Source organism: Mus caroli, chromosome 1 (assembly GCF_900094665.2).
Source record: "Mus caroli chromosome 1, CAROLI_EIJ_v1.1, whole genome shotgun sequence".
Classification (NCBI taxonomy): domain Eukaryota; kingdom Metazoa; phylum Chordata; class Mammalia; order Rodentia; family Muridae; genus Mus; species Mus caroli.
In genome coordinates, this window is record NC_034570.1 from 77597565 (window position 1) to 77622279 (window position 24715).

General features: G+C 42.3%; 1 protein-coding gene across 1 annotated transcript in view; it reads right to left on the minus strand.

The window, feature by feature from the left end:
* The window catches only part of Dner (delta/notch like EGF repeat containing), a 301982-nt gene that overhangs the window by 146518 nt on the left and 130749 nt on the right, over positions 1 to 24715 (minus strand). The window contains exon 5 of the mRNA XM_021173483.2: positions 6974 to 7119. Coding sequence (XP_021029142.1) covers positions 6974 to 7119 — 146 coding nt within the window. The remainder of the gene's footprint in view (positions 1 to 6973; positions 7120 to 24715) is intronic.

Below are 24715 nucleotides of genomic sequence, written 5' to 3' on the forward strand. Positions count from 1 at the left end.
GATGGATCCCTGGATACGGCAGTCTCTAAATGGTCCATCCTTTCATCACAGCTACGAACTTTGTCTCTGTAACTCCTTCCCTGGGTGTTTTGTCAGGAAGCATTTTCTTTTGATGCTTTATTTTCATACCTGACCACTTGTTTGCCATGGACCGCAATGTGTTAAATTTAGACTGATGCTTACATGTCTACTTGAAAAACTGGTTCCCTATCACATTTCTGCTCTTAGATTTCTTTTCCTCCTTCAGCCCACACTCCTGTAGCAGCTCCAACATGTAAAGGGCTATGCTACTTGTATTAGATGCAAAATGATTCAAACTCAAGTGCTAATGTGAGGGAACCCATCATCACAGACTATGAGGATGCCTTCTCCCACTCCCCAGTGATCTCAGACCTGTCACGGATGTTTCTCTGGACTCTCAGAGAACACTTGGAAAGTTCTCCAAGTATGCTCTACTTCATCAGAAACTCTTGCAGCATGCTGCCCCCAAGGCCTTCAGGCTGCTTCTAGATATCCAGGCCATGTCTTTCCAGACCTGATCTGTGTCCCTCAGAACCTAAAAAAGCCTAGGTTACTAGGCAGATACTCAAGAACCCAGGTACGAGGTGAATGCAAATCATGACAGACATACAAAAACATAAACACAAATCAAAAGCCCCATGCCTCCAAGATAAGGAAAATACTATCAGACTTCTTAAAAGAAGAAACTTCTTAGTGATACTTCCAGAAACAAGGGTACTTGGAGTTGAACCTTAACTCCCAGACAGTTACCCTAGCTGTTTGCCTTAGGAATCAATCAGCCCACTGTCCTTGGGCTTTGAGGTTGGGACACCAGAGGCACATACTGAGAGCGAACTCAGCTGAAATTGTTCTGTGAGACTATATCTTAGTCACATAGGGAAGTTGGGAAAACAGAATCCAGAGGACAGGCAGGCAGGTTAATTTTCAGAAGGAAATCACCATAAGCAAGAACAAAATCCCAGAGATCTGAAGCCAGAAGGGTGTTAAGGTTGGGGTGGGGCTGGGAAGCTTAAGAATGCTGTTTGTAAGTTCCCATCATTACTGTGCAAATGAGCTCACACATGAACAAGCCCCAGACCTGGAATACCCTGGGAGCTCTAACAAGAAACACCAGCTTTTGTGGAGGAAGAGGGAGCTGACATAAGGCAGTCAGGGCCCTAAGAGGTCAGTGTCTCACCTAGATCATGTGGGACAGAAAATAGGACATCAAACGGTAGATAGAACTGTTGGTTCAAGCCAATGATTCAAGGATGCAATTCTGAAGCCACATAGAAGTCATTCCAATATTATGTCAGAGAGGACTCCAGAGAGCACAAGCCTATGACTACTTCATGAGTACGGAGGGAAGTACCACAAGCTCAGGACTCCAGTTCTACAGTCAGAGACCAAACTAAGACAGTTTCACAGGACACAAGAACAGTTCCAGCTGAGTTCTCTCTCAGCATGTGGCTCTGGTATCCTGGCCTCAAATAAGGACAGTGGATTGATTCCTGAGGCAAAGAGCTAAGGAAGTGTTTAGGTATCAGTCTTGTTCCCTTTTCCTACTGATGGAGACAAAGCCTTCATATGGGAAAACAACAGGACAGCCATTGTTGCATCCAAACACTTTCCAGTCTTGAGTTCATTATTCCAATGGAATAATTCTATTTGGAAATTCACAGTACAATCCTTGAGAACATGTTGCACATTTACCATGAGAAATCAGCAAGAGAAAAGGCAGTGGTGAATACACTGTATGCTCTGTTCATGGGACCACTCTCTGCAATCCTCCTTCTCTTCCATCACCAGCAAGAGCAGTGAAATTTGAGTGACAGGCTGAAGGGCAGCCTTCTGTCAATGGCTTCAGGCTGTTCTTAGGCAATAGAATTTCTTTAAAACACCCTTAGCCTTGTGTACAAACCAACAAACTGCATAGAAAGAGACCACCAAATTAGTGGTATAGCAAGACTCCTGTGATGATTAATTTCACACATCAATTTGACTGGGCCACCATGCCTATATATTTGGTCACCCATTATTCTAGATCTTCTTTGGAAAAGGTGCTTGTGAGTGAGATTTACATTGAAATCAGTAGATTCTGAGTCAGGCAGACTATTTGCCATAATCACCCATTATTCTAGATCTTCTTTGGAAAAGGTGCTTGTGAGTGAGATTTACATTGAAATCAGTAGATTCTGAGTCAGGCAGACTATTTGCCATAATCACCCATTATTCTAGATCTTCTTTGGAAAAGGTGCTTGTGAGTGAGATTTACATTGAAATCAGTAGATTCTGAGTCAGGCAGACTATTTGCCATAATCACCCATTATTCTAGATCTTCTTTGGAAAAGGTGCTTGTGAGTGAGATTTACATTGAAATCAGTAGATTCTGAGTCAGGCAGACTATTTGCCATAATGAATAGGCTTCATCAATCAGGAGAAGACATGCCTGGAACAAAAGGCTCATGTCCCCCACCCAGAGGGAATTCCCACAGCAGATGATCTTCAGACATTGTTCACTCTGGTTCTGTTGCAGACAGTCTTGGGACTCAACTGCAATTGTTTCTGCAACCTCCAGTTCTCAGGCTCCTGCCACTAGATTCAAGACTTCACAGTGGCATGAACCCATTCCTGTGTCATCCTTTGGGCTCCACATGACTGAAAGGTCCTAACAGTCCTCTCCACAGTGAGAGTCAAGGTCCATGCCATCCTATTTGAATCCAAGCAGACCCAAAAGCCCCATGCTGCCTTCCTGAAAGAACATCTATAAGATAATCAAGGAGAGCTGGGAAGAGTCATAAAAGTGCTTGCCTTGAATGAGGACTTGGGTTCAATCCCTAGAACCCACATGCACTCAGAGAAAGGAAGGAGAAATAGAGGGAAAATTGTAGGAGGGGGTAACCAGGATTGGGTTGGATGTAAAATGAATAAGTAAAAAAAAAAAAAAAAGAAAAAAGAAAATAATAAAGATAAAGAAGAAAAAACAGGTATGGTGGCAAACTCTTATAATGCTAGCACTGGTAAGGGAAAAAAAATAGGTGGATTCCTTGGGATCACTGACCACACAGCCAAGCATACTTGGTGAGGTCCAGGCCAGAATGAGACTTTGCCTCAAGAAACAGAGTGGACAGTGTTTGGCTGTTCAAGTGTCTCAAGTTTGGCTTCTGGTGTCTATATGTGCATGTGTATATATACATGCACACACACACACATATACACACACACATACATATGGGGGTTGGATATGAACAGACAATCATCTTCAAAGGTGTCGGCTGTTAGCAGGACAACCTTGGTAAGTAAATTCAATGAGAGAAATAGGTAGCTAATTGTCAAGTTCCTTCCATAAGACACAAAATCAACACCAAGCGCCCCTGCTTCTATTAAAGGTCCCTTCTAGAAATAGCAGCATATGTAGGAAGAGAAACCGCAGCCACCATTCAACCTGGAATTGAGAACTATCCCCTCACCAAAACACATCTGACAAGAAAGAAATGAGTTCACCTACTCAGTGAAAGTGCTGTGGCAGTAACAGAATTGCTCCTATTTGGATGAATGAGCCAATAAAACAATATAAAATGATTAGAAACAATAAAAGTAAATCACCAAGTACAGTTCTATTTATGTCATGCTATGAAGTAGATTCTTGCACAGAGTGGAAGGCTGGACTGTGTAAATTTTGACTTTAGGGAGCAATAAAAGAAACACAATGACAGTGGTCCCTTGCATTGGATCAATAGGTGCAACTATTTAAGTCACTGTAACTGCCTAGCAATGGCCATGAAAGGACACAAGACTCAAGAAAACACATACACAGGAACACATACACACAAACACACACACACACACAAACACACATACACACAAACTCTCCTTTCCAGTTCCTCTGTTCTTGCCATAGCTAGTAGCTCTGTCTACAAGAAACTTTTCCTCCCCAGATAACACATAGATCTTCAAGAAACATGGTGATAATTAACTGTAAGGCTGGGGACACCATTAAGTCTGTAAAGCATTTGCAGGGCAAGCATGTGGACCCAAGTCCAGTTCCAAGAACACAGTGGTGTATCCTTGTGGTTCCAGCACTCCGGAGACAAGATCCTTGAGGCTCATTGCCTAGTCAGTCTAGTTTAATGGGTGAACCCTAATCTCAGTGAAAGACCCTGACTCAAAACCTTAAATGAGAGTGACTGAGGAAGATACCCGAGGTTGACCTCTGACCGTCACATGCACAAGCAAACATACAAGTGCATATCTCACACACAAGCACACATGCAACTGCATGTGAACATGTACACTGACACAGACAACCATGAAAAATGTTCATATAAAGTGACTGGTCACAGCATTGTGAGGGTAAATGCAAAGCCAACAGCAGTGAGACTTCTCAGGTGACCTGGTGCTGAGAGATGACAGCAGCTGGAGACGGAGACAGCTACACAGCACTGGACGCTTTTCAGAGAAGCCGGTGTCCCCAGTAAGGATGAGCTTGCTCTGAAATGATCTGCTAAGATGAGTGTGGACTCTTTACCAAGCCTTTTGCGTTGTTTCCCTCTGTTTTTGGCAAGGTTTTCTAAGTTATCTGCCAGGTGCTAAATAGCTCTCCAGCCTTTTCAGTGAATCTGAATGCAAGTAGGTTCTCCTGGCTAGCGTTTCCTCATATAAGTCCTGCATCCTTTGTACATATATATTCCCCAACATGTCACTACAACATAATAACTACCTTCTGGTTAAATAAACATTTCCCCAAAGGGACAGCCATTAGATAACAGAGCTCAAAATGAGGCTTCCCACTTCATCAGCCACTGGTCCAGCTATTCCATTCCTGGGCATACATTCAAAGGACTCCATACCCTACCACAGAGATACTTGCTCAGCCATGTTCACTGATGCTCTAGTCACAATAAATGGCCCAGGAAATGGAATCAACCTAGATGCCCATCAACAGATGGATGAATAATGAAAATGTGCTAAGTACACACAAGACAGAAACATTCAACTGCTAAGAAAAATAAAACTTTCAGCAAATGGATGGAACCGGGAGATATTATATTAAGGGAAGTAGTTTAGACCCAGGAAGACAAAATCTCATATGTGGATCATAGCTTCTGATTTCTTCACATGAGTGTTTATGTGTCAGAGTGTGGGCAGAGGCCAGGAAACCAGAAAGGCCTCTGAGAAAGGGAGAAAGTGAAAAAGGTGGGTGGGTGATAGAACACACGTGATATGAAAGTAGAAAAGGAGGCTATTGTGGGGTGAAAGAGTGCAAGCAGGGGATGAGGAGATGGTGTTCAGGAAAGCAGATCCAGCACAAAGGACAGAGTATGAGAAAGTCATAACTGGAAATTGGTTCCTTAGTAGGCTAATTTAAAAAAATAATACAAAATATATTTTTTTAAGAATTCCAGAGTGGCAGCACTCATTTGAAATAGTTCTCTCTTACTGACACTTCCTCTTTCAGAACTAATCAGGCCTTAGCACAGAACAGTGGGGACAGTAGGGATTGGCTCTGTGTGTATCTTCCCTGCAGGTTCACATGGAAGCCATGACTCTTCCCATCACCTCTCACCTGTCTTCTCTTCTGGGACGACTTCACCAAGTAGGTTCTGCATCACTCCCTTTTTTCCATAGTCCTCATCCCAGCTCTCACCTCATGAGGAAACACTCAGGATCTTCTGCATTCCCCCCATAAAATACATGCATAAGAGAGATCTCTCTCAGGAATGGGAGCAGACTGGTCTCACGGGGTAGCCATGAAAGAGCATCTTGGCTTTGTAAGGGGTGTTTGGTCTTGCCCCGCCTCCTGTTACTCCCCAGTCTTTCTCCTTCTCACTAGAAGGGGTGACAGCTTTGGCTCTGGTTTATCTCATATCTGTTTCCTAAGATTTACCAGAAATTCCCATCCCCACCTTCACTTGAGTTCCTTACCACATTCTGACTCTTCCATAGAGCATCTCATAAGAGGGTGGTATATTTCAGCAATGCCGTGTCTGAAATAGTAACTCATATATTTTTCATGTGACAGACAATATTTGGAAGGCTCTTCCTTTTGTCAGTTAACCCTGTTCCCTTCAGTCATCAAAGCTCATGCCCCTATTATAAAATATACTAATATCATCCAAGAAAGTTTAGCTTCTCCTCTCTTAAAATCAGTCTAAAACAAGTAACCGTATTGTGGTATTTGGGGAATATGTTTGCTTATTACACTGGTAGAAGTGTGCATATAAATGGAAAGAAAAATAAGCAAGACTATGCTGGAGGCAGAATTAGGAAGAAATGGGATAAATGGGTGCCCCCAAGGGAACAGGCACCCAGATTAATAACACTGGCACCCTTATTGGGCTCTTCAGGCAGAGCCTGGAGCCCATCTGCCAAGAAGGGAGCCCTAGATTCAGGGACAATGATCCCAATGACTGCCATGGCTCTTTGATGGCCTGATAGCTGTACTCCTGTCAATAACTGGAAAGAGGGCAGCAGAAGAGAAAACTACTTGCAGGCCCATGCCCCAGACCCAAGAGACCTAATGTCCTGTGACCACAGATACCAAAGAAAATGGGATACAGGACTCAGGTTCTCCATAGTGTCTATCATGCCCACTCCTCAAAGGATGACATCTACTCGGTACGCCTCTTGTCTACACCTTCTCTTGCTGTTCTCTCATTTCTGTAGTTTCAAACCCTGAAAAGAAATGACTGTGGTGACCTTTGCATTCTTCCATTTCTCTTGAGTCTTCTAGCAAAGAAATCTTTCCTTTATACTAATGCAAAAAGATCTCTCTATGCATAGAACTTCTTATTCCAGTGACTTTAAAAATCATATGGAAAACCACAACGATATGTTGTCTACATATACCTACATACACACACACATATATATGTATGTATATATACATATATATATATATATATATATATACAAATACATATTTGTTTAGTTATATTAGTTTATATTTAGATGCTACCTGATGTTCCCTTACCTCTGATGGCTTCGTGGCACATTTTCCTTTTCCCGAACACTCTAAGTCATTTGAGTGGCTGTCCCCTGGAACACAGTTGCTAGCCTTCACCACAAGTGTTAAACGCAAAGCCACAATAGATTTAGCAACAGAGTCATTCACAAAACCTAAAAGAAAACAGGACATCGGGAAATGTAAGAAAACTCTTCTAACATACTTTATGCAAGACTAGAATTTTGTCCAGACAGGATTCTGTCTGAAGGTCAGAATCACATAATCATATGAAGGGATAAATAAGGAACACAGCTTCTGTTCATTCGGACCTCAGGTCCTTAAGGGGCGACATTTCCCTCTTTGCATCATGGGAAATCGCCAAGGACAAAGAAGAGGAGCATCAGGCACATCCAGCATCATCTTATTTAGCTCCTGCCCTTGTCCTGTGAGAGACACTTGGTCTGACAAACCCATCTTTGTGCTTCAGCTTAGAATTCAACTTCTGACTTTGCACTTGGTCTTCACACACTGAGAAAATACATGTATTACTCAGTGCTTCCTCCTCCTGGTCTTCTAGATAGTCAAAAGTTCTGGAAATCTCTGAAGGCCCCATCTTGTATCAGCCCACTCCAGGTGTGTAAGCCCTATATTCATTTCACAGTCGTGTGTGATATGATTCTCATGTAATGGCATTTTAAATTTTAGATTCACTACTATGCTTCAGGTATCACAAGTTCATACAGGCGTTGACAGGTAAGCCACCTGTATACACAGTTCCAGAAGGGTTTCACAGTCACTGTATGCAAATTCTTTTAGCAATCTAGTCCCCTCACTGTCCCAAGGCATGGGGACGCACACTGACTTGCACACCACAGCCAACTAAGAAACTGGGTGAGAAGCAGACCGCCTTGGGTCTGACTTGCCTGTACAGAAGCCAGCATCCTCTCCTTAATGATGGTCACTTAAGAACATGTTGCTTCTGTGGATGGGAAATTAGCAACCTTCCAAATAGCAATAGCGGGTTCTCAATGTAGACTTCCTCACACCCCAGGGGTGCCGTGTATTATTCCTAAGGCTCATTACCACAGATTTGCTCAAAGTGTTTCTTGACATGCTAGGTTCACTTGCCATTCTTTTAAATGCTAAGTAGAGGGCAGTCTCGGGGTAAAGTGTGAGGCAGGCCTTGAATTGGGGGAATGAAAGGAGTTAGGAGGTGCCATGGGTCTCAGAGTCCCTGATGGCACTCTGAGTGGGTTGTCAGGAATGTTGATGAGGCCCTGGCTCTCAGAACTAGCTACTCCTCACAGCTGTGAGGAATTAGTTTCTGGGCTGCACTCCTATATTTCCTGATCAGTCAGGCAAGTCTTGTTGGCACTATACCAGCTCCGAGGACGGCCTACAGGATAAGGATGATGACTGTTCCTTCCCAAAGACGTTGTGTCAGCTTGGTGTCTCAGGGGAGAGCAGAAACCTGTTTCTCATGCAGAATGCTGTTTTAGTCCATCCAGAGTGGATGGCTTTCTTCCTAGCATTTCCTACTGAACGGTTGTGCACAGGCTTAAGGGAGAAAGGAAATAGACGGCTTGCTCTATGGAGCCTCTGCACTATGCAGAAACATGCTGCTCACCCCAACTTTGCAAACACTGTTGCCGCTCTCCCTTGCTGACAATATTCCTCCTTCTCCCACTTTGAAAACCACTGAGAAAACCAGTTCTGATCTCACCCCGCTTGGAGGCTTTTCCTTGATACTCCAGTCCATTCTAAGCATACCCATGCTTAACTTTACAACATGCCCTAGTCCCTGACTATTTGGTCATAGATGGCTCCTTCTTGTGGTGGGAAAGAACAAGGCTTAAAGAAGGGATGGGTAACAGGTTAAGACATGGGTACACAGAGACAAAGCAGCAAAATCAGTGCCCACAAAAGAGATCTAGAATGCCTTATAAAATATGTACTACACCCACTTAGGGGGATGTATACAGGTGCATGCTGTGCACATTCATGTGTATGCATGTCCATGAGGAGGCTTATAACAACCTTAGATGTTGTTCCTCGGATGCTGCCAACCATTATTTTAAGGCAATGACTCTCACTTACCTGGAACACACCAAGTAGGTGAGGCTGGTTGACCAGCAATCCTCAGGGATCCAGCTGTTCCCTCCTCCCCACCTCTGGGACTGAAAGCACACATCACCACACCAAGATTTTATTGTATGGATTCTAGGGTCAAAGTCGTATGCTTACAAAGCAAGCACTTCACCAACTGAGTCATCACACCACCCCACGTTCTATTCAAACCCTGAAGAATAGCGATCATTGGAATGCAACAGTACTAGGTTATTATCAATTTATGATGACCCTGAATAGACAAAGGGTGACTGATAAATACTGAGATCTTATCCCAAGTGATATTTTTACACATAAAATAATAGAGACAAAATATCATATCATTCATTATTGAAAACATGTTCATGTCTTTGCTTTGTTCTAGTTTCACTTTAAATACTTTTAACTTTTAAAACTCTGCATCATATGTTCACTAAGCATTCAAACCACATAACGTTCCATAATTTCATGGAACAGGCTTTCTTCCAAAGACTGTATTTTCAAATTCTATTTAACTAGTAAATTCACTTAGCCAGCAATAATTTAGACCAGTGCATAGTTAAAAGTACACAAGGTACAGCTTTCTACTTAATTTGTTTCCAGTTCCTCACTGAACACTGTCAGAGTCTACTTCTACAAATGAGTCAGTCAAGTGGACTAAAAGAACAAAGACAAGTCACCCTGCTTTCTGTCACCCTAAATTTTTCAGTCAAAAATAGTGATTCGTTAACTAATGAGACACCAGTAGCTTCAGCCAGGCCTTGTAGTACAGAGCTGTAATCCCAGCTACTCAAGAGGCTGTAGGATGGTCACAACTTCAAGGCCAGTCTGGGCAATTTAGTAAATTCAATTACAATGCAGAAAGGAGCTGGAGTTATTGCTCAGTAGTAAAAGATAGCATTCAGAGGATGGGTCCAATTCCCAGAAATGAAGGAAGCTTGAAAATCTTGCAGAACATCCTCCAAACGACTTATTTCCTGACCCCAATATGCATAACAAAGAACCTGAGATTTGGACTAGGATCCTGGCAGACATGGTTTTTTGGTTTCGGTTTTGTTTGGTTGTTTAAATTCCTGGGAGCTAAAGAGATGGCTCAGTGGTTAAGAGGGCTTGCTGCTCTTTGCAGAGGACCTGAGTTCAGTTCTTAGCACCCCTATTTCACGTCTCCCAACTGCCTGTAGTTCCAGCACCAGGGAATCTAAGGCCCTCTCTGGACCCATGGGTACCTGCACTCACATATGGACATACTCACACACAGACACTCACATTAATGTATAATTAAAAAAGAAAAGGATTAGCCAGGTGGCGGTGGTGCACACCTTTAATCCCAACACTTGGGAGTCAGAGGAAGATGGATCACTAAGTTGGAGGCCAGCCACTTCTACAGAGTGAGTTCCAGGACAGCCCAGGCAACACAGAGAAACCTTGTCTCAAACAAAAATACAAAAATTAAAAAAAAAAAAAACAACCAAACAAAGAACAACAACGACAAAAAGCTAAGTACTCAATAAACAGGAAGGAAGGAAGAAAGAGAGAGAGAGAGGAAGGAAGGAAGATAGAAAGGGAGAGAGAGATTCCTCGTCTAAATTCAGACATGTGCTTCCAGTTAAGAATTTGGTAGCAAAGCTAATCTAAGTCACATCATGAGGTCACTGATGTGACAATCATTTAGAATGAGAGGCACTCCTGTGAGCCTCCCAGAGTATATTTTATTCACATGTTTTTGGAATCCAGGCAACTGATGTTTGCTCTCATGCTCACTATAGGTGTCTGACCTTCTTATTGTAACTCAGAAAGAAAGAACTCTGTGCTCACTGTATCTGCTTAATCAAACCAGGAGGATTGGGGCTTTAAACGCATTACTAAACTATTAATGAAGTTTTACCTGCCCCAATTAAATGTAAGAATTAGCTACAAACTAGCCGGCTAACTATCCCTGGGCTCTTCCCACCTGAGGACTCCACTGCCTATGGTATCATCTTTAATTATTGAAAAATCATCTTTAAAGCAAACAGCTTCCTCTGCTGCCCATATTTATAATTTTTTTTTGGTGTGTGTGGAAAGAAAACACTTCTGCTTTAATTTTGCACTAGAGGAATTTCTTTAAACAAACTCTGCAGTTTGGCAGTTGGGAGGCGGGGCGAGATGGGGGATGGCTCTGTTAGTAAAGTGCTGGCTGTATGAGCATGCGGACCTAAGTTCAGATCACATTTTAAAAAGGCAGGGGACAGGAGGGAAGTCAGGCGTGGAGAATGCGGAGGAGATATGAGATGATCCATGGGGCTCGCTGGCCAGCCAAGCTAGCCAAGGCAGTGAATTCTAGAATTCGTGAAAGATTGTCTCCAAAAAGAGAGCAATTGGGATTGGAGAGATGGCATGGGGGTTGAGAGCAATGGCCAATCTTGCAAAAGACCTGGATTTGATTCCCAGCACTCACAAGGAGGCTTACAACCATCTGCATCTAGTTTCCAAACACCCATGTCCTTTTCTGGCCTCTATAGGCACTGCATGCACATATTACATAGACATATATGCACACAAAACACCTATACACATAAAGTGGGAAAACGTGAGAGCAATTGAGGAGGACAACCTATGTCAACCTCCGGTCTCCATACATATATGCTCATGCACACATACATGCATATGTACGAACAAATGCATACACCTGTATGAACACACACACATGAACACATCCCCACATAAGCATGTTCACACATGAACTCACACTTACACATGCTCATATACTCATACAAAGCATGAATAGTCTTCTCAAACTACTTTGCATGCACCATGATACCAGGTGCTGCCTATTATGGTCCGCAGTCTCTTAAACTGAGTCACTGGAACTAATTGCTCATGCACAAGGCCCTGTGCGTGTGTGATGAGAACAGTGGCCAGTTGCTCCTTTCAGGTAGAAGTGTAAATTCTTTAAGCTTTAGCGCTTCCCTTTGATGACGGAAATGCCTGGAATAACCCAGAGTGAGAACAGTATTGTCCAAGGTGTCCATCAAACAGCAGCTAAGTCGGGGCAAAGGAGCCCTTAACAAGTTCCACATACCCAGGGCAGCAACTGTGTCTTACAAAAGGCAGCAGGAAAGACCTGAAATGAAACAGAATTCACTCCAAAAACGGAGGCTCTTTGGAATTGGGATCATTTGAAAGTTGATAGAAGCCAGTGTGTCCCTTTCACAGACAGACACTCCTAGCATACTTAGGACACATGGCACTACTTCTCCATTATTGGTGATATGAAATCAACATATTATGAAATGAAATACCCAGGGTGGAAAAAGTCATATCTAAATTAAACATCCTACACGGCTAGTAGACTTACCAGACCCTCAATGATTGCAGAGAGTTGGAATGTTGTACCTTGAGCTATTGTTAACTCCAAAATATCTGATTATTGCCCACCTTTGTGTTTTGACCTAATATCTTTGTGGCTTACATTAGGCAAATCCTTTGGGAATGTACAAAGAGAGCCCTAGCTTCTACCAATTCAAAGACTGGGACTGTCATGAGACAGGATCTAAGACTTTTAACAAAGATTCCCCTTGCTTTGTCATAACCTACCTACTTGTGCTTCCACTGATGTTTTTGAAAACCATCTCAATTTATACTATTCTTTGTCCTGTAACTATAAAATTTTCATGAAACCATTACCACTTTGGAACATGAGATCTGGGGTAACTTGAACCTGTGTCTCCAGACCATGGTCACACCAGAATAAACTACCTGTCATTCCCTTAGGGGTGAGAACTGTGTTCCCCCACTGCTGATTTATGTCCTATTGCAGGCTGGCTCAGAGTCTTGTCATTCACACCCAGAACCCTAAAAGCCAGGGGCCAGACACAAGTTGCAAATGGGTAGGAGCTTTTCAAACACTCTGGAACTTGACCCACACAGGAGTCCAAGAAAGTGCTCTACCTGCAGCCTGGCAGAAACTAAAAGCAAGAGAGAAGAATAGGAGATAATTATTCATGAAAGAGAGAAACAGGAGGAAGTAGGTGAGGGAAGGGAAGTCAACCCAAGTCTTTCCTGTAAATTGGACATAGGGTGTGAGGGGAAGAAGACCTCAGACCTGATATAAATACCTTAGATATTGAGTAGACAGGAAGAGCAAGTAAGTGCATCAAGACTTTCCCTTTAAACACAGTAAACCTGAAATGCTTTTGTAAAAAATATGTGAATATTCATACATTATTGTACATGAAGAAATCCCAAAGAATAAACAACCTGAAAATACATCTGATGAATTTTTTATATTTTCTCTTTTGAAATTTTTATTTTTTCAGCCACGCATGGTGACACATGCCTTTAACCCCAGCACTCAGGAGGCAGAGGCAGGAGGTTCTCTGAATTTGAGGACAGCCTGGTCTTCAGAGTGAGTCCCAGGGCAGCCAAGACTATACAGTGAAACCTTGTCTCAAAAAACCAATAGATAGATAGATAGATAGATAGATAGATAGATAGATAGATAGATAGATTTAAATATAATCTTTCATTGTATGGTTTGAGAAGTTCATAAATGATACACTGCATTTTCATCATATCCATTCTTCTGCCCACCAAACAATTCCTCCAGTATTCTCCCTCATATGCACCTCTCAATCGGTTTTCTTTTATAATCTCACACACACACAATTAGAGTCCAATTAGAGTTGCCTACATATACATGGATGTCAGGCTGACCACATGGTCATAGGCAACCTCTCATCCCTGAAGTATTAATGAGATCCCCAATGGAGCAGTCGAAACTGGTGGTCAGACACATGACATGGGTAGTTGAGAATCTGAGGGCTTACATAAATGTGATAGTTTAACTATGATTGGTCTAGAGAGTAGCAGTATCAGGACCAGTATCAGGAAGTGTGGCCTTGCTGGAATAGGTGTGGTCTTGTTGGAGAAAATGTGTCATTGTGGGTGTGGGCTTTAGGACCCTCTTCCTAGCTCCCTGGAAGTCAGTCTTCTCCTGTTTACTTTTGGAACAAGATATAGAACTCTCAGCTCCTCCTACACCATGCCGCCTGGATGCCGCCATGCTCCTGGCTTAATGATAATAGATTGAACCTCTAAACCTGTAACCCAGCCCCAATTAAATGTTGTCCTTATAAGAGTTGCCTTGATCATGGTGTCTATTCACAGCAGTAAAACCCTAACTAAGACAGTAAACTTGGAACCATCTGAACATGAACAGCAGCAAACGTACAGAACAGAGAAGTACACTTGTAGGAAAGAGAAGAGAGAAAAAATAAAAGTCCACACTAAGACAAGAAATGCAATATCTACAAGTAAACTGTGGTGTTTATTTGCTTGTTTTGTGGTTTTTGTTTGTTTGTTGAGACAAGTTCTCTCTATGTAATCCTAGCTGTCTTGGAGTTTACCATACACAAGACTGACTTCAAGCTCACAGAGATCCTCCTGCCTCTGCCTCCCAAGTGCTGGGACTAAAGGCGTGTGCCATTATACCAGCCTGTAAATTGAGTTCCCGTCAATACCAGGCCATAATCATACTAAATAAGAAATTCCTGTAAGATGTTTTCAATTGCAGAATTGAGAGAAAAGTTAAGATTTCTATTTCTTTTCTTCTTATTCTTTTTTTTTTTTTTTTTTTGATGGAATGGTGTTTTGAATTTTGGTCTGTTAAATAATTTGTTTTTGCCCTTTGAGTTTTGGGGACAGTCTGCTGTACCCAGGCTATCCTTCAATTCACAGCAGTCCTTACCTGAGCTGCAGGTGTGAACCACCATGCCCCACAATGAGATTTCTTAGGAAGCATAGAGAACTATAGGAGGTTGGGACTTTGACTATACTATAGAGGGAGGCATTGGTCTGTGGTGGGGAGGGGGGGTTGGGGATTGAAGGAAAACTGATGTTGATTGGTTCCCTTCTATCTGTTATGTGGCTGGATGATTTCCCTACTGAGGTCTAAAACCCTAATGAAGGCAACTCTACAAAGGCTACCCAGGGATCTGTTAACACCCCCCAAGTACTAGTTAGGATTGCAAATAAAATTTGGGCTTCCCCATCCCCCATCCCCATTTTCCTCTCCTTCTTCTCCATCCTCCCAACACAAATGCACACAGTCTGCTCTTGCTGCTGCCTAGGGGTGCTCATTAACACAGTAAGAAAGTGTTCTCCAATCATTACAGGGCCTCTTACAACAGCCCCCCTTGGTGCAAATGAGAAGTGAAGGAGGGCCCAGCCATTATCCTTGGAATGCGGTGGTCAAGCATCAATTAAAGTGCAGGGAATGACTGGCTTCAGGCCATTAGCTGTTTATTTTACTGCCTTCTCTAAGGCTAAAGCTAAAGAGTCTTAAATGGACTTTGTAGTTAACACCTCATTGGGATTAATAGCAAAGGGGATTTGCACATCTCACTCCAGTCATTTGGTTCAAGATCATTTTCCTTCCTCTTAAAGAGAATGTGTACATGGAAAATAAAAATTCCAACCATAAATTCTTGAGCTGTGGGTGCTCAAAATAGATTGCACCAAGTTTGCCTGTTAAGGCTTGGAGTCATTTGGCACAAGCCTAAAACCTATAAATACTGTTCTGAACTCAGGAAGCCTCAAAACATGGAGGTTTTCAAATAGCAGCTTCCAGCTGCAGGCCTAAGGCTCTGGTATTAACTCGGATGCTGAGAAAGCCAGCTCACAATGACCATGTCTTGTGCCATAGACACGGGGTGGAATGGCATAACTGTATCAGCCTGCTAGGAAAACAGGCTGGGCTTAGTGCAAAGCATAATGGGTAAGAAAGGACTCCGTCTGCATCTGTGATCCAAGACTTGGAGACTGGGCCACAAAACTGAAGAAATCAAACCTTTTGACAGTTTAGGGCCTGGAGCAAAGATCTTACTTTTGGATGTGAGCTACAGGCAAGATCAAGTTCAGGGCTAACAAAAGAAGACTAACTAATACCCCTGGACCACAGGAATTCAGCTGTTCTTCAGTCCTGTTTTATGTAGAATCAAATCTAGACCAGAAGGTAAATTGGCAGGAGGTACTGGAAAAGCTCTTTCAAAAATGTCCCCTTTTAAGGGTCTGAAAATCACTGAAGGAAAATCTTAGATTCAGATAGTATGCAAAGACAAATAACGTTTATTCTGCAGAAACAACCACCATGCAAGGGTCAACCGTTCTCCAAAATGGCGACCACCAAACAAAGGCATGCAGGCCTTCTTATAGGGAAGCAGAGGAACTCTCTAGAAGGATTAGGCAATCTCTAGTGTGACTGGTAGGGGCCAAAGCAGTGACACTAGTATAACTTTGATTGGCTACTAAGTTCTTCTATATTTAGAAAGTGGGTTCATTATCTGAAATTTCATTGGTGAGTGCTGGAGAGATCACAGGGGTCAGGTTCTGATTGGCTTGTGCCAGGTGGTCAGTGGTCTGCATTCCTATGTCATGAACATTTAAGTATGGGATGAGATAGGACTGCCCAACACAGATAGCCCATCCTGGGATAGGATATTTTCCCATTCTTGTGGTTATCCCCAGGCTGTTCTTTGGGAGGGAGTTTTATGACCTTGTGTCTGGATTTTGTGGTCTGTTCCTGGAGCTGGTGTCTAAGATCTTTTTGAAATCAATGGAGACAAATGGGGTCTATGTTGTTCACTCCATGTGCTATACAACTGTGTCACATCCAGGGAAGAACCTGGTGACCATCTTTTCGTCTTCTCTACACAAAATTTTTCGTCAGTTTCTAACAAAAGGGTTGGTGGTCACTGTATATTTGCCTGCTTTTAACACTTTGTTGTCTTTTTTTTTAATGGCTTTGTGTTTGAGGTCACCATTGGCCTCCACTAGGGAGTCAAGGATGATGATGTTGCACCTTCCAGTCCTGCTGCCTTCGTCTTCAGTGTGCTGAGATTATAGGTGCACATCACCACATCCACTGTATTGGGTGCTAGGGTGCCAACCCAGGACTTTGTGCATACTGACCAAGGATTCTACAAACTGCTGCATCCCTAGGCACACTTGTGAGTTTTGGCACTTAGAGATGGAAGTTGTTTGGGGGGACAGTTTGCCCAAACAGAATATCTGATTTTCTGAATAAGATCTAACTCAGTGGTTCTCAACCTTGCTAATGCTGTGACCCTTTAATATAATTCCCCATGTTGTAGTGATCCCAACTATAAAATTATTTTCATTGCTACTTTATAATGGTAATTTTGCTACTATTATGCTACAGATATGCTACTGTTATATCTGATATGCGAACACTGTGGAAGGGTCATTTGACCCCCAAAGGAGTCATGACCACAGGTTGAGAACTGCTGATCTAGCCAAATATGCTTCCTGAATTAGGGGACACAATGGTACATACTGACTTTCTTGTTCTTCTAAATCACCAAATGAGTCACACCTAACCAAATGACTATGGAAATTGCATATTATCACTTTGCTTTAAGGGAAAAAAATAGATAATGTTAAGGCATTCTAGGAAAAAGATACAGTCAACTTGCTAACATCTGAATGCAGTTTTATTCTCAACACATACTGCTGTCATATACAGCAAAGTTACCACTACCGTCCCACTCAATCACCATCCTCTCACCTACAGAAAACGCTAAAAATACAATGTCTGAGAATATGCTTTAAAAGTCAACAAAAACGTATGGACGGAGAGTTCTTCCTAAGTTAGAATGCAACTTGGTGCTAGTCTTAAACACCATTTTTTGCTCAATTTATTTCCAGAAAAGTACCCGTACTATAATACTCCTTTTCCTAAGGCTGGTATTAGGCAGTAGTTTCTCTGAATTGAAATATTCTCTCTTGTACCATTCTATCACATTAGCCATCTGATCAGCTACCGCCTCATATGAACAAAATACTAATTCTATCACACCCTCTCTTTTTGTTCTTTGTTATATACAAAGCTGGGTGGTTATCAGAGCAGCTCACCTTCTAAGGGACCTGGAAGAAGAGAAAGAACTTAAGTAGTGTGTGCCTTGGACTCCTTTCCGAAATAGAAATAATAATAGTACCTATTCCCGGATAGTTGTTTTGACAGGAGTCGTAATATGAGCAATGATTTTTAATACAGTACAAATAGATAAGGACCTTATGAATTACCAGTGCTTTCATTACCATCATAACAACCACCATCATCATTACCTCCACCATCATCATGACCATCATCAAACAGTAACATGAACAAACAATATCTGTGTAAATGAGGTGTTCATATATGGGCTTCTGGAGAAACTACTACTGGCTGTTAACTTTGAAATAAGAGAAACTGATCTCTCTGGAAAGTTCTAGGCACTAGGCAAGCTGGTGTGTGGTAAATACCACCTCTTGGTTCATCAATAGTTATCTTCTCACTGTGTCCTCCCATGGAAGAAGAGGTAAGGCATTGCTGGGTGACAAATGTTCCTTTGTATACAAACATTAATTACATTTACTGAGGACTCCACCTTCACAACTTAATGACCTTCCAAAGCCCTTGCTTCCTGATGACAGAGTTTTGATGTATGAATTTAAGAGTCCTGAGGAGAAGACTCCAGAAAAGTATGTTCACCTTAGGAAACAGCAGTGTCAGGAGACAAGTAAGAAAGCTACTGAGATATTCCCTTAATTAGTCCCTTCTAGTCAAAACTTTGAAATGATATTTATTTAAAAATGATTTTTACCCTTTAAAATTCTATCTAGAATTTATAGATGATATTTAAGTTAAAGTATAACTTATACTCACGTTGTGTAACACTTTCCTGAAAGTTAAAATGCTCTGTCCTAGAGAGAGGATAATCAAAACTCAGGAAATAAACAACTCACAAGTCCCAGGAAATTCCTGAAACTTATAAGAGTAACAACGCTACTCCTCAGAGTTATATGAGCTGAAAGGAATATCTCAGGAGAAGAACTGCCCAAGCTGCCTATAAGACTGTAAGACATGAAGTCTTCCAGGGATGCAGCCTTCCGAAGTCATTGGCCAGTCTGAAGGTAAGATTTTAATGAAGCAGCTGCCTTTGAATCATCATCATCCATTCCCCTATAAGTAGTAGCCTTAATAAACTCATTGGCCCATTAACCCAGAGTAGAATAATTAGGTAGAATAATTCCCTTTAAGTGTTTATATGGATAAACAAGGCATAGATACAATGCATAGGATAGCATAGTATTAAAAAGAAAATTTTTATAAAGAATGACAAGTAATCTATATAAGAAAGATAAACTAAAATAAAAGACATAATGTTATAAAATGCTATAATCAAATCATAAAATCCTTACTTGAAGCAAACTTTACAATGAGGCTTGTCAAATCTATGCCCCTGTCTCTGGCACTAAATAATCTTCATTTAAGCCTGTGAATGATCTCCATTTCTCATGGTACATGAAAAACACATCAGAATTGAACATCTTTTTAAAATGCAAGTCCTAAGAACTCATTAGGAGAACATGGAAATCAATTTGTATTTTCCTTTGAAATTTTGTTGGCTCACACAGAATGTACAATTGAAATCCTTTGTGCATGTAATCTATTTTTCAATGTCTGTTTGATCACTCTCTTATAATCAGTCAGAATTATATATCGTTTAATCTTTCATTCATGCAATCTGAACTCATCAAATCCTAGTAAGTCACTTGTTAAATCACTGTAGCACTCATACACAGCAGCCACCATGTCCAGTTAATGAATGCTTCTCCATTAATGGCATTACTGCGAATGCCAAAAAAATTAATCACTGCTCTGTGCTGATGGTAGGAAGATGATAAATGCACACTTAATTAGGTTGAAGGTGACTTCACAAGCATGGTCAAGAAATTGGGCTTACAGATGCACTTCCTCAAAGGCTATTGATTGACATGTTTGCTTTCCTGGCCCTTAGAAGCATCCTGAGCATGATCTCTCAATTGCCTTAGCTCTATTTATAGCTCTCTGCTCTGCTTCAGCTCAAAATCCAAAGTTTAAGCAGTCAGCTACCAGGCTATCTAGTACCTTCAAAGTCAAATGAAAGAAGTCACCTGAATGTGTGAGTGCTGAGATTTCTCGCTGGAATGCTGTGGGTTCTTGAATTCTGCTGCACAACTTGATTTTTTTTAATATATGAATTTATTATGCTAAAAATAGAATGAACTGCTGTATTGCAATGAAGCACTCATGGTACACCATTTGAGGGAGGAAAACAACGGAAAGATTGGGAGGGTGGGTCTGATTCAAAGGGTTACTTCTCATTCACATCAGTGTTCTATTGCATCATGGGTACTGTCCCACTATGCACCTCAGACCACAAGAGGCTCCCAGGCAGCCTTCCCTCTCTCTTGCACTTTCTGTGGCTCCAGAAAGGGCTCTTCCTGTCCTAGTTTCATGGTCTTTTCTGTGATAATATACTCTGGCAAAAAGTGACTTGTGGAAGAAACGGTTCACTTCAGGTTATGCCTCCTGCTTACAGTTCATCACTGTAAGGAAGCAAGGAAAGAATTTCAGATAGCAAGTCAAATCACACCCATGAATGAAAGCAGAAAGAAATGAATGTGCTGCTTGCTTGCTTGCTTGCACTCAACTCTTATTTCTCCACTCCTACATAGTTCAGGATCCCTTGCCTAGGGAATGGTGCCCTCAACAGTGGGCTGGCTGGGTATCCCTCACAGCCATACATACCCACAGGCCAACCAACGTCAACAATCTCCCATTGAGACAGCCTTCCCAGTTGATGCTAAGTTGTGTCCAGTTGACATTAAAGCAGCCATCCCACCACTACTCAGCCCCTCTTCCATCTGGCTATAAGGACCCAAAGTTGCTTACAGAGTCCATCCAATAAACTGTAACTTAGGTTCTAACACACTTGTTACCATCACATGCCTGAATATCAAGTCTGAAAATGCTCCCTTTGCCAATGGTTTCCTCTCTGCAGAGTTAAATGCACACACTTCAGTGGGGATTCTAGAGCAAGATTCATGTGTCTTCCAGCTCATTGCCTGTAGTAGTTCCTTACTGCCATAGGAAACTTAACAGTCTGTATAGCAGAACATGTCTGGTATCTACCATATCTCTTTCACTTTCCTGTCTCTTCCTTGAGCTCCAACCTTATATCCTTGTACGTTCTCTGATGTTATATGTTCTCTCCGGCATGAAGGCATTTGCCCATGCACCTCCTACCTTCTGCCTCTAAGAGTGTCCCCATTGCCTAGTTGACTGTGTTACCTTCCTTCAGGGTAGGAGCCTCATATCAATATCATGTCTGCTTTTTTTTTATAGACTATATATCCATGGAACAGCATGGTGGTCACAGTTACAACTGTCTGTTTCCTGTTACCACACAAAAACAAGATCCATGAGTATAAAATTGAATGCTCACAATTCTGTTACCAGAACCAAACAGGTGCCTAACTCACAGCAGCCATTCAGACAGTGTTGGGGATAAAGACTGAGAGAGATACAAAACATGAACGTATGAGCCTGGGTGTGATGGTTTCAATGTGGAACGTCTCTCCTTGGCCTCCTGTCTTTAAATGGAGGAATCCCCAGTTTCAGAAGTTCTTTTGAGACGTTTACAGTGGTTCAAATGTAGACTGTCTCCCACAGTTTAGGGCACTGAACACTGACTCCCCATTTGGTGGCACTATTTGGGGACTGTTAGGTAGTACAGCCTTACTAGTGGAAGTACATCACTGAGGATGAGCTTGGAGGTTAAAAAGCCTCCTCCACTTCAGGTCTATGGTTTAAGATGTGAGCTCTTACATTCCTGCTCCTATGGCCATGCCTACTGCCTGTTGCCATGTTGTCTTTACCATTACGAGCTCTGACCATCTAGAACCATGAACCAGACTAAACTCTTTTTTTTTTCTGTAAGTTGCCTTGGTCTTTTACTACACACACACACACACACACACACACACACACACACACACAAAGCTAATACAAAGGTGTGAACCCCAAGGAGGTGGAGTCTCAATGGAGGAGATGGGTCATCACTATGGACAGGTCTTAGGAGCTGTAGCCACACCCTGTTTCCTGGTCTACGAAGGTCTAAGCAAGCAATCTATATACTTCTACCACCAGGCTGCTCCCACCATGCCTTCTCTGTTACTAACAAGGAAGTTCCCTGTTACACACCCTCAAACTGCCGCCAGAATAAAGTGTCTGCTTGTAAAGAATGTGGTTCATATACCCAGAAGAAAATAGCTAATAAAGTGAGCGAGTGAGTGTGTGGACCGCAAAGCTGAAGATATGTAGAACAACGGAGTGCTGGAAAGACTCCCAGAACCCAGAGCAGCAAGCCAGGGGTGATGTGAATAGCCTAGGTCCCAGCTCCAGGGATGGCGCTAACCAGTCACTGCTTGGTCCACAGAAAAACAAGCTTCCTTCTCGTCCAGGAGTTCCCTGAACCCAGAAGCCCAGACCAGCTTAGGTAGAAAGCCTCAGTGTGCTGTGCCTGCTGCAGACCACAAACACCACACCAGTCCTGGTACACAGCTGACAAAGGAAGAATGAGTTGGCCCCACTTAGCTCTCCAAACCCAATCCTTTATTTCAATGTGACTGCCAGCTGGAAAAGGGTTTTCTCTTCTCTCCAAAGCAGGTTTTATGCACACACAATCTTTTCAAAAGCCTTGGAGTGGCTATCTCATTATCTCTCCTTTCTGCTATAGGCAATGGAGCACATTAGACATTCTATTCCTCTCTCTTACAACCGTTACAGCCCCAATTCCCTACCCTGCTTTGTTTGAACAGCCTGCCTTCTCTGTTGGAATATCTAATAGGAGTCATGCATGGTGTATAAAGTGTTTGTCCAAAACAAAGCAAGGCAAAGCAGACCTTAGTTTCTATTCTAAACAAAGAAAACACCACAAGAGCCATCAGGTGGCTCTCTGTCCTTTCTGGGTTCTATTTCCAATTCTAATTGTGGCTCCACCTTAGTAAGCCCCTTCTTGTTACCAAAGGCAGACACCCACCTCCTGGTGTGGAAAGCAAGCTTCAGAACCAGGGTTATTTGAACAAGTCAGTTCTGTGTTAATGGTCCAAATGAAATGCTTTCAAAGAACAACTATCTCATTAACAAAAAACAAATTTGCTAATTAGCTGATTGTTTTGCATTCAGGAATATTAGCTATTTATACCATACCCCTGCCCCTGGCATACACACACCAAAGCACTAGTGTCATTTCCAATCGTAAAAGCTCTGCTTCTTTCAAACTAATTGCCCTCTCTTAGGCATCATTGTGGACCACTCAGGCATGCTATGAGCAATGCTATCTTATAATTATCTGCCTATAAAGTATTTTAAACTAAATATGTGTATAGGTATACCTGTTCTTCTTGATACATGTAGGTCTTTATATAGGTGGACACCTATGTGCAGGGGTGTGTGTGTGTGTGTGTGTGTGTGTGTATTCATGAATGGATGGATGGATGGATGGATGGATGGATGGATGGATGATGGGTGAATGGACAAATAATAGAGAGATGGCTAAATGGATAAATGAATAAATCGATGAATGGATGATGGAATGATGGATAGCTGATAGGTGGATCATGGAAAAAGAATGCATAGACAGATGGAAAGATGATGGATAAAAATAGAGAGAGGGTGCTTTGCACCTATGTATATCAACAGAGTAGTACGTAAAATAAGACCAGAAAATCAAAAACTAAGCCAAGGACAAATGCTTCAGATGACTGCCATTTCCTTTTGAGACAGGGTCTTACTATGACCCCTTGGGAGGCCTGACACTTGGCTGACCATAGGCTTGCATCGATCCTCCTGACTCTGCCTCCTGAGTGCTGGTGTTGTGGGCACGTGCTATTTTCTTCAGGAAATTATTGGATGAAAGCTGAATGTGACACTTAGTAAAGCCAGATGAGCCCCTGAACTTTCAGTCGTATGAGACTCTCAAGTATCACCTTTGCCCCTGGACTTGGAGAAAAAAAATAATTATGGGATGTGAGTGCAGTGGGGTGGGAGGTGGCTTTGTTTATTTGTTTCTCAAAGGTAAGTTTGAACTGGGCTTCCATAATTATAAAATATGCCTCTGCTAATCTCACGAGGCATCCCATACTTACCAAACATGTACTATGCTAAATGTTTATGATATAACAGTAGACAACCTGTAACCACTCCCTGCCTTCAGGACACTTAACAGTCTAACAAGGGTAACAAGCATAGACAGAGAAAGGATTCTCCCCATAAGGAAGAGGTTAGCCCTAAGGAGTAGAGACTGGCATTCAGAGAGCACTGGAGAACCAATGAGAAGAAGGGAAGCTGTTGGTGTCAAGGAAGGTGGTCACGCAAGGTCATCACAAGTAAGCACCACTGGACTCCAGCAGGAAGGAGCCGTATAGATGGGAATATTCCTGAGATGCTCTCAAAGAAGAGGAACAGAGCAGACATTCATAGGGCAGATACACTGGGTCTTATTGGCTGCTAGGTCTTAGCGTCTAAGCCAAGGGACAGGGAACCATTGAAGAACTGCGAGCAGAAAGGGATTATGCAAATGGTCTTCCCCAATATGGCTCAGATGTTTGGTGCAGGGGTTGACATAGGAAGTCCAGGGGTTGATGCAGAGAGATCTACAACTGCCCAGGTGCAGGAGACTGGGGCTGGGCAGGCTAGCAGCAGCACCAGGGAGAGGTAAAGGCAGAAGGGAATCCATTGGGGTTTGATGATGTTTGAGACTAAGACACTTCTTGATGAGTGGGCTAGGAACGGGA